At 35.5% G+C, this 11,147-nt stretch overlaps 1 protein-coding gene and 1 long non-coding RNA gene across 3 annotated transcripts; one reads left to right on the top strand and one right to left on the bottom strand.

Annotated features, from left to right (window-relative positions):
• Positions 1-2,845: 2,845 nt before the first annotated feature.
• Positions 2,846-3,568, bottom strand: LOC123721726. The gene has a single exon (XM_045681337.1). The coding sequence runs from the start codon at positions 3,566-3,568 to the stop codon at positions 2,846-2,848; it is 723 nt and encodes a 240-aa protein (XP_045537293.1).
• Positions 3,569-4,594: 1,026 nt separating this feature from the next.
• On the top strand, positions 4,595-7,188 carry LOC123722754. Of its 2 annotated transcripts, none has more exons than XR_006756560.1 (4): positions 4,595-4,646; positions 4,891-4,990; positions 5,518-5,606; positions 7,028-7,188. It is a non-coding gene; the product is annotated as an uncharacterized LOC123722754 (long non-coding RNA). The 2 variants fall into 2 exon arrangements; XR_006756559.1 differs by having other exon boundaries at positions 5,515-5,606.
• Positions 7,189-11,147: the final 3,959 nt, after the last annotated feature.

Here is an 11,147-nt window from a genome sequence, read left to right as displayed (position 1 = left end):
AATGAGATGCAAAGAAATTATTTTGCAATAAAATCTCATTACTCTCATTCAGTTCTCACGACACTCTCACAAATCCACCACAGAATTCATACAAATTCTATTTTTAAGCCCTAAGTATACATTATGTACTCTATTTACATTATTTGGAACTTCGTTAACGGCAAACATCTGCAGGTATACCATGAATGGAGTAGATTATGTGCCTATTTGTTTTCGTTTCTTTTATCTGAGATGAACAGAATTTACTTTGAATCGCAATTAACAATTTTTTGCTTATTCCGGTCACAATAGTGTAACAGGCCATATTTAGCTATATTAACTGAGCTGGTATACATTTTATACTTTTTGCTCAAGACCCAACACTTAAGTTGGAACAACTGCATGTTATTCTGTTGCATGCAACCGAGAGAATTATAATAGTCTGGACCAATTAGTCCAGAAATAAACACTGCTTCAATGCGACTGTAATAACTCGATGCTAAAAGTATATTTGTCATTTATTGTAAACTCTACATCTTTTATGTCCATATAAGTTTTGTTTACAGATTAACTACAGTCTTGTTTGAATTTCATTAGAGAAAACCAGTTTATAGTTAAACGATTTATGGTTTCATAATTTAATGTTAATTCCATTTTCAAATCGGTATTAAACTGTACGCGATTAGATTAAATAGTCTATTACATGGCACATTAATGTATACATGTTAAATTCATTTATCCTAAAATGAATATAGCAAATTAACAGGCTATACGTACGCAAATTGTTGTTGCAACGGACTGAACACAAAAGTATCAAAGTATCGACGACTAACCGTGGCTTTCCGAGACCAATATTCCCGTTTAAAACATTTTGTTATATCTGATTTGTCAAAGATAATGACAGGGATGACGACATGATTTATAAAGTGATTTAGGCTTAGAAATCAACGTTTAGTAAGAAAAGCACAGATATCTGTAAGACCGCAGATCGAAAAATACTCTCGAAAATATCCATGAATGTGGTCACTTACGATTGGCGGATTTTAATTTCCCCGTACTATAAAGTAAAGTGCTACAAACCAAAACAAAAGTGAGAACAGTATCAGAGTTTCGCCGTAGACAAATTATCAACCTTTTCGTAATAATATTTAATTAGATGTTTAAGTATGCTTTTTTAGAGCTGTAATTCGAACGCATTAACGTATCTTTTTACTAAGATTTTTTTTAATTTCAGATATAAAAATGGAATAAAAAATCAAGTCTGAAAGGGTTAAAATTGTAGATAATTGAGTTTTTATCCGTGAAAGCTTTGAATGATATTTGATTTTTATTCTTTTCAGGTTCACTTTTGATGTAGGCATTGGCGACAGGTCGGGCGCACTCACACGAGTGCGTGTGCACCGAGCGCGAGGGATAATGTGCCTAGTGTCCGAGGGGATTTAAATAATAGGACCTGAAGCTTGCAGCCCCTTCTGGCGGTCAGCTACAACGTAAACTGACGTATCCAGCCGGCAGTGAGTAGGCAGACTAATGCACTATACGATTCATGGAAGATAAATATACTCTAAGTAAACAACCGACCAACGAATCGGACGCTGAAATATTCAGGCGTGCAGAATTTATATGAATAATATTTACGTGCCAATGTCTGGAGCATTGTATAAATCTTTTATTTGTTAGTATCTTAAATTAGTATCGACAATGGTTGCGATAGCAGATAAATGGTGTGTTAGAACTGTTATCGAAATTATTGACGTAGATAAATACATATGTATAACCATAATGTAATACTATTTTTCACTATTGTGATTGTTATCGTCTTTATGTATTAGAATCCTTATTCTTACTATTCCTAGAATATTATTAATATTAAAGTAATGTAATTACAAATTAAAAGATGGACTAATATAAATCTACCTGTATGACTTCTACTTTATCTAAATTAAAAGTGGTCCAGAAAGTAAAATCGATAGAGATATTACCTACTCATGTATGCGTGTACCCGTGCATCATCTCCCTGGCCTAATCCCAGTCGAACGTGGACGTGGGGTCGGCGCACAATGTTTTTTTAACCCTAATGTTTTGGCTTAATTTTACGGCGTGCCGCCTTCCTTTCACCAACGCTACTTGAGAGAAATCTTACTGAGATTATAAATGCGAATGTTTAGATGGAAGGATGGATGGATGGATAATTCCGCACGGACGGAGTCGCGGGTGACAGCTACTAAAATAGAATTAAATACTTAATTGTTAAAAAAATAAATGTTTTATTATTACTTACTTATTTACATTATTTTATGTATAACGTATGCTCCATTAAATTATACAATTAGAAAATCTATTTTTACACTTTAATTTTGCTAGGTTACTGACGAAAGAAAAGATGGTTTTCACTGGTTAATTTTGCTTAAATTACCATTACTGAAACAAGTATTATATTCAAAATTATAATCATAAGCAAAACGACTGACTTTATGTGCTAAACATTTAGATAATGTTTTTTTTAATATTGTCTACTGTCTATATATATATATATATATATATATATATATATATATATATATATATATATATATATATATATATATATATACATATATATATATATTGTATATATATATATATATATATATATATATATATATATATATATATATATTGTTTACACTCCTACGAAACGTGTGTCCGGAATTTGGACGACTCAACAACCAACAGCGGAACGAACGAATACTACAGAACTCAAACGACCTCAAGAACGCAAAGAAAACCAACCAAACATATACCAAAGTATCAGCAATACGCGGGAAGTATATTACTAGCAAGACAAATTTTTAACAATCGCGATTTAACAGACATACAGCGCCATCTATTGTGCTGTAGCGGAAACGGCGCCAACATTCCGCCCACCAAGAACCTTGTTCTTTCCGCCCACCATGAGGTATTCGTGAGCGTCTTCGTGTAATTTAATATCTCTAGGTAACAAAATAATTTTGTTGATAGGCCTTGTTAAGATAGATGATTTACATTTCAATTTAACCACCCTAACAGCCTTGTCAGGTCCGGGAATCAGTTCTAGTATACGCGCCAACAACCATTTGGCTGGAGGTAAGTCGTTTTCTTTTATAATTACCAATTGACCGACATCTGGAGACATTGAAGATTTTTGCCACTTTTGTCTTCTCTGTAGTCCTTGCAGATACTCTGTTGACCAGCGTTTCCAAAAGTGTTGCGTCATTTTTTGTACTAAGGTCCATCTATCTAATGCGCTTAATCTTGTATTCTCATGGTCTGGTTCAGGAATTATCATAGTTGCCTCACCAATGAGGAAATGAGCTGGCGTTAGTGGAAACAAATCATCTGGATTATCATTTAGTTGACAGATGGGTCTAGAATTTAAACACGCTTCGACCTGTGATAGCAGAGTTGTCATCTCTTCAAATGTCAACGTTGAGTTTCCAACGACCTTAACAAGATGAGTTTTGGCACTTTTGACCGCAGCCTCCCAAAGGCCACCAAAATTGGGGGCTCTCGGTGGAATAAAGTGCCAGATAGTGCCTTCATTCGCTAATAACTCAACTATATCTTTCATACCACTAGAACAGCGAATGTTAGCGTTATCCTTTAACTCCTTTGCGGCCCCTACGAAGTTTAATCCATTGTCACTCCAAACATCTGAACAATGTCCTCTTCTGGATATGAATCTCTTGAAAGCTGCAATAAAGCCTTTACTGGTAAGATCACTTACAACTTCAAGATGTACTGCTTTTGTTTTCATACAAATGAAAAGACAAATGTATCCCTTAAATGCTTTATGGCCTCTACCCTTAGATGTACGCAACTGTATTGGACCAGCGAAGTCGACGCCTGAAGTCTTGAACGGTCTGCCAGGTGTGATACGAACAGAAGGAAGTTCACCCATTTTTGGCTGTAGAACCATTCCTTTATGTCTCACACATACTACGCATTCTCTTACACACTTCTTCACTAACGGTTTTAATCCTATAATCCAATATTGGTTTTGCAAGAAATTTGTCATTAATCTATTTCCACCATGAAGCAATTTAATGTGAGCATCTCTGACAACCAGTGTAGTAAGGTGGTTGTGTTTGGGTAAAAGTATAGGATGTTTTATTTCTGAACCTATAGTAGCGCCTTGTAATCGTCCTCCGACTCTAAGTATCTGATTTTCGTCTAAATAAGGAGATAATGTCTTTAGTTTACTTCTTTTCTTCACCATACCGCTCTTTTTTAAGTCCCTTATTTCTTCCATAAAATCTTGTCTTTGACATAGTTTTATACACATTTGCATTGTTTCGTTTAATTCTTTAGTACTAAGGTAATCTGTGTATTGTTTTTCAGGTTTCAAAAGAAGGAATCGCCGACAATAGGTAAGTACTCTCTTCATTCTATTCAAAGTTGAAAATCGTTCATAAATGGGTTTTTCTTCTAGTTCGCACAGAAATGTTTTTACTCTTTGTTTTCTTTCTTCTAAAGTTGTAGTGTATGAGGCATTTCTTTGTTTATATTTATGTGTTTCTTTTAGCCAGGTTGGGCCTTGCCACCACAGTGATGAAGCAACAAGATCATCAGCTTGTATACCCCTCGAAGCTTGGTCTGCAGGATTGTCCCTTGAAGAAACAAACCGCCAAGCAGAATTGTCCAATAAGGTTTGTATTTCCGTGACTCGATTGGCCACAAAAGTTTGCCATTTAATAGGTTGTCCTTCTATCCAAGCTAATGTAACCGTAGAATCAGTGTATGCAAAAACCTGCCCCAATGGAATTTTCAAATGGATTGCGGCTTGATAAAGCATTTTAGCCAAAAGAAGAGCCCCACATAACTCCAAACGAGCAACAGAAATTTGTTTAAGAGGTGCAACTTTAGTTTTACTTTCTAAAAGCGTTATTTTAGGATTTCCATCATCATCTAACGCCTTGACGTAGACAACAGCTGCATAGGCGGCCGTGGAAGCATCGGCAAATCCATGAAGTTCGACGTTAGTTCTGATTTGGTAAGTATTAATCCAACGATCTATTTTAATACCTTGTAGCTTAATCAAATCATTTCTATAAATGCTCCATTCAGTAATTACATTAATAGGTAAAGGATCATCCCATTCAATTGACATCAGCCATAACCTTTGTAAAAATATCTTCGCAGTTACTATTACCGGAGCAAGCCACCCAAATGGATCGAACAAGCGTGCAATATCTGATAGTATTTTTCGTTTAGTTACTCGATCTTCAATGGGTGGTAAATTAACGGAAAATGTAAATACATCTAAATTTCTATCCCACACTAATCCTAATATTTTTATAATTTCATCAAACTTAATTTCATATGTTTCCTTCAAGTCCGGTTTGTTTTCACTAATTTTTGTCAATAACTCGTTTGAATTACTGCACCATTTTCTTAATTCGAATCCTCCAGTTTTTAGTAATGCATTCATTTCATTGTAAATCTCCATACCTTCCTCAACACTATAACAACCCGTAAGTAAGTCATCCATGTAAAAAGATGTTTTTGTGATTTCAGCAGCTAACGGAAATTCATTAATTCCATCTTCGGCCGTCTGTAAAAGCGTGCGTACTGCAAGATAAGGAGCAGCGGCCGTTCCAAATGTAACAGTAAGTAGTTTATATGATTTTAACTCTTCATCTGGACTATCTCGCCAGATTATTCTTTGATAATCCGTATGTTCTTCGGTAACGCGAATTTGTCTGTACATCTTAATTAAATCGCTGGCTAAAACGATTGCGTACTGTCTCCATTGCAATATCAATGTACGCAAATCTTTTTGCAATGTAGGACCAATAAGTAAGGTATCATTCAACGAACATCCCTTTGATCCCTTTGCCGAAGCGTCGAAGACTATTCTAGTTTTAGTTGTGTCCTTATCATTTCGAATAACGGCATGATGAGGTAAGTAAATTGATTGTTTTGTATCAGTATTGGCTAGCTCCATATGACCCAAGTGTAAATATTCATGAATGACCTTAGTGTATTCTTGTTTCAAATTGTCATCACGTCTAAACCTCCTTTCCAGCTGTAAAAATCGAGATATTGCTATTTCCTTTGTCTCCCCGCACATTTTGACAGGATTCTCACAACCTGCTTTAAAAGGAAGATAAACCTTATATTTGTTATCTTTTGTTTTCACTGTTGTATTTTTGTAAATGTTCTCACATTGTATTTCTTCCTTAGTGTGCTTTCGCTCTGAAACATTAGTATCACTTTCTATTTCCCAAAATCTTCGTAGTAGTTTATTATCACAATCACATACATGCATATTTATAACTATTTTAGGTAGTGTTTCAGATAATTTTCCTGACAAAATCCAACCGAGCCTTGTCTTTTGAGCAATAGCCCCTGTTGAGTTTCTCAGTAACCCGTCATCAATTATTTTGGCATAAGCCTCGGCCCCCAGTAAAATATCAATGTTGTTCGGCACATTGAATTCGGGATCAGCTAGAGCGATTGACTCGAGTTCAGGCCAGTTGCTCACTGTACTTTTATGGGTTGGTAAATAATTTGTTATTTTCTTTAAAACGTAGGCCCTTACGAATAAAGTGAATTGTGGTTCAATCCGAGAGCGTAATTCCAAATCAACTACGTACTTGGTACGCAATTTGCTCCCGTTACTAAGTCCGGAAACCTCACCGTTGACCTTTACTCTCTTAAGACCTGCTGACTGAACGAGGTCCTCAGTTACGAATGAGGCTTGAGACCCCTGGTCAAGTAGAGCACGGTAAATGTGTGTGTAACCATTCTTCCAAGAAACATCCACCAGTGCTGTCGCTAGCAGTACCTGACCAGATTGACTTACAAAGTGGGTAGCGATGTCTTTGTTTTCAAGGTTGTCTATATTCTCCTTAGATGGTTGTTCTTCCGTTCTAGATTCACCCTTACCCGGATGTAGTAAAGAGTGATGTTTCCTTTTACATATATTACAACTTGTGCTTCTCAAGCACATTTTGGCACAATGATTAGGAATTAAGCAATTGAAACATAAGTTATTGGACTTTACAAACTCAATTCTTTGTTCTAGGCCTTGTCTCACAAAATCTTTACATTGAAAAATGTAATGATCGCCACTACAAAAGGTACATTTGAGCGAAGATACAGACGCTGTCGCGAGAAAAGATTTGGACTTATGTGACTTTGTTTGGTCTTCTATCATTTCCAATGATTTAAATCGAACTTCAAGAAATTGTGACAACTGATGGAAAGTCGGCATTTTGTCATTTTCGGAGGAAATATGCTGCTCCCACAACCGGTGACTGGTAGGATCTAGTTTTGTAACTGTAATGTATACTATTATGTCGTCCCAAGTGTCTGTTTGTATACCAATGTTTTTTAAAGAACTAAGACACTCAGACGTAGTATCCAGCAACTGTTTCAGAAAGTGACCAGATTCGTGGGTAAGTGGTTTTAGTCCAAATAATCTTTTAAATACGTAATTCGCAATGTATCTTTTGTTATTAAACCTTTTAAACAGTGTATCCCATGCTTGAGTGTAATTTTCGTTTGTAACATTAATGCTCCGCAATAATTGCGCAGCCTCTCCGCTTACTAGGGACTTCAGGTAATGCAATTTCTGCACGTCGTCTAAACTTGTATTTTTGTGAATTACTGAAGTAAACAAATCCCTGAATGACGGCCAATCCGTGTAATTCCCCGAGAATGTCGGAATTTGAATCGTAGGCAGCCTAATATCTGTATTAGCACTAGTTCGACTCGGAGTAAGTGTATCACTTGCTGTAGTTTCTTTAACCAACTCATGTAATTTTTCTTTTAAAGATGATTTATAGTTGGTATAAAGTTCCTCTAATTGTTCACTTTTGTCTTGACTAAAATAATCTAATGTACTTCTCTGACCACGAAGAATCAAACCCAATAATTCTTCATGACCCTTAATAAATGAACAATATATTTTTTCTAATGTTTCAAGTCGCGTTTCTATGTAACTTGGTGTCACTCGAGACTTAGGTGATTTTAGGTAATTACTTTGGGCTTTCTGGATTTGTTCAATCCTGTCTTCTTGCAAATTGATTAACTTTTTAGCTTGCTCCATGACAAGCACTCAAATTAGACCCAACAAACAAAATTATAAAACTAATGGGCTGTTGTTCACTTGCTGAACCAGCTTAAAGTGAGTATAATTCACTGTACGCAAACCGAATTATTCATCTACGAGTGACAACGCGCTAAGTCTTATACAACCCACGATTGTTTGTAAACTTGTTTGCGAACACGAGATTGTTAACATACAAAACCGACTTGAAACCTTAAAAGTCCAAATATGACTTAATACTCTTAGTCCGAGAATTCGGCATACGAAGGACCACTTGTTTACACTCCTACGAAACGTGTGTCCGGAATTTGGACGACTCAACAACCAACAGCGGAACGAACGAATACTACAGAACTCAAACGACCTCAAGAACGCAAAGAAAACCAACCAAACATATACCAAAGTATCAGCAATACGCGGGAAGTATATTACTAGCAAGACAAATTTTTAACAATCGCGATTTAACAGACATACATCGCCATCTATTGTGCTGTAGCGGAAACGGCGCCAACATATATATATATACAAAATTGTATGTATTGTCTGTATGTTGTATTGTCCACAATTTGGTAGAGAATCGGAAATTTGATTATTATTCCCTCGCTAGATATAAACGGATACGATAGACTTTAAAGACGTTTGCTCAGCAAGTCTTTAACAGCGTCAGGATAGCTTACACCTGCGTAGTCAAGTATTGGGAGCAACAAAGCTGTGTCAGCTTTATTTTAGTATCGATGAACAGGGAAACTGAAGTCGTTTATGTTAATAAATTTTTACTCTTATTTTCTCATAACGTTCGTTCAAAAAATAAGATGCCTTAGAAAATTCAGTATTTTATTAAACCTTATATTAAAGTATTCAAAGAATCATAATTTGGTAAAATGATTAATTTATTTTGAGACATCTCTTAATTTTGTTGATACACAGTTTAAAAAATGTACCTTTTATATTTTAAACAAATTATGTTCATAGTCAATGTTCATATGACCTTTCCTGACCGATAAGTGATCGGATTTAACACAGAAGTCGTCAACAATTTGTAAAGGAATATAAGAAATTAATGACCATAACAAAAAAATGAGTCTGGTAACTCAATTCATTACAGTTAGTTAAAAAAAAGTGGCACTTATAACCTGATTACGGTGGTCTGTGGCCTGTCAGGCAGTGGAGCGCTAAGGTCGTGTATACACCGCACACCGCGACCGCTCACTGCGTACTTTGACTTTTAAATGACAGGAACTGTCAAGCTCACGCATTCCCTTCTATGAAATAAAACCAAAAAATAAGTTATTAACTTGCTGGCTTTTGCGCTCGTTTTGTTTGTGTATATTTTTGAGGCAGTATACGTAAATAAAAAAGTAAGTGTAAGCATGATATGCTTATAAAAGATTTTTACCTTCCCCTCTCGCAAAGTTGGAAGAATTTATTTAGTACATCGATGGCGGCTTTTTGCCGAGTCCTTTTGTACATGGTCAAAAACTGCATATTCCGCACCGTCGAGTGACCGCTGTGACGCAAGCAGTGACCGTGACACCGGAGCTGTTCGGCGCCAAAGCGTGACACCTATGACAGATCACTTGTACGAAGTTCTTCTCGTTTACTGTCACTACAAGATTAATGTATGAGATAAATGTAAACAGTTCAGAAATAACAGGATTTATTACAAAATATGGACGTTTATGTTTATTAATAAATGTTATTGAAATGTACATATGTATAGGTCGAATAAACATTTTATAATTTTACTGAAAGAATAGAACCAGTGACTCTATGGGTGAGCAAAAAATCTTAATTTTGTTTTAAACTTGTATCAAGTTCACTGACGAAAGATTTATTCTAACATTTACCGTGTCTTGTGAATATAAACTGATCGCACATAAAGTGGGAAATACCAGGAAGTTATGCAGAAGTGCCAATCAAAATAAATTGGTGAATGAGCTGGGTTCACATTCTATGAAGTAAAGTTGCATGTAAACTTCGACAATCTAGCGCTATTGTATCCTCAGTGCATGTGCGTTTCCGTCCTTATAAATTTGGCTTTAAAAATGTTACTTTTTATTTATAGTAGGCCGCGACAGTAGCTCTGTTTAAATATTGTTATCAAACATAAAGTCAACAAACGATCAAGGCAATTGACCCTAATATCAGATCACGACGAATTATCACTTATCGACATTTGCCTGCTTGCCCCGAGATAGGGCACTTAATAAATTCATGTTATCATATCGTACATATAATCACGTCCGAGTTCTCGTTTGACGTAAACGAAGTAGGTACCAGAAAGTATAACAAATATTAGATCAAACGTTCCACTTTTTGAGTTTTTATTAAGTAAATATTTTTTTGTATTTAATAATAATTATAAGTACATGCTGCAGGCAACTGTAAGATTAGAAAATAAAAAAGTGAAAAAGTGAATAAGATGATATAGATTAAAAATTGACAACTTGTGGGTTTCATTGGATGGAACGTCCTAGATATTTAGGGAGAAATATTGAAGCAGGTAAATAATTCCTATCCTCCGCGATAAGCACAATTCGAGGATTTTCAAATAGTATTTTTTATCTTTATCGATTCGGTGTAGATCAATCTCGATCATCTTAATATCAGATGAAATAATGTAGTAATAAATTCTTGTAGTTCTTGCTTAAGTTACGCGTTACATTCTTGAAAAAAAAAATATAATTTTTAAGCAATATTTGTAAAAAATTTACTATGAGTAAGATATGTAGATGGGACGGAAGTGAGGCTATGTTTATCGAGCGACCACGGCGGGTCGCCAGCGCTATCACAGGAAGCAGCACCCAACAGCCGCATCAGCTCTCCACCAAGATATGAATGCTACTCTTAATAATTCACTGTCAGTGTATTTAATGTTTTATGAGTTACACGTTATTCATTTGTTTGTACTAAAAAAGCGTACAAACAGCGCTCTTTTTTGTTGTATATAAATTATCCTACCACTAACTAGTGGCTTCTGTACTATTGCTCCTATGTATTAACTGTCTGGTTGTCGCTAGTTTTTTATTTTAATCAGTAGCGGTGGTCATATAATTTCAGGTAATCCACTTGTTTACTCCCTGTACTAATTACA

Source organism: Papilio machaon, chromosome 2 (genome assembly GCF_912999745.1).
Source record: "Papilio machaon chromosome 2, ilPapMach1.1, whole genome shotgun sequence".
NCBI classification, from domain to species: Eukaryota; Metazoa; Arthropoda; class Insecta; order Lepidoptera; family Papilionidae; genus Papilio; species Papilio machaon.
This window is presented reverse-complemented; position numbering and strand designations above follow the sequence as displayed.

Coding starts and splice junctions, on each gene's coding strand:
- LOC123721726 (XM_045681337.1), bottom strand. CDS start 3,568: ATGAAAGATATAGTTGAGTTATTAGCGAATGAAGGCACTATCTGGCAC.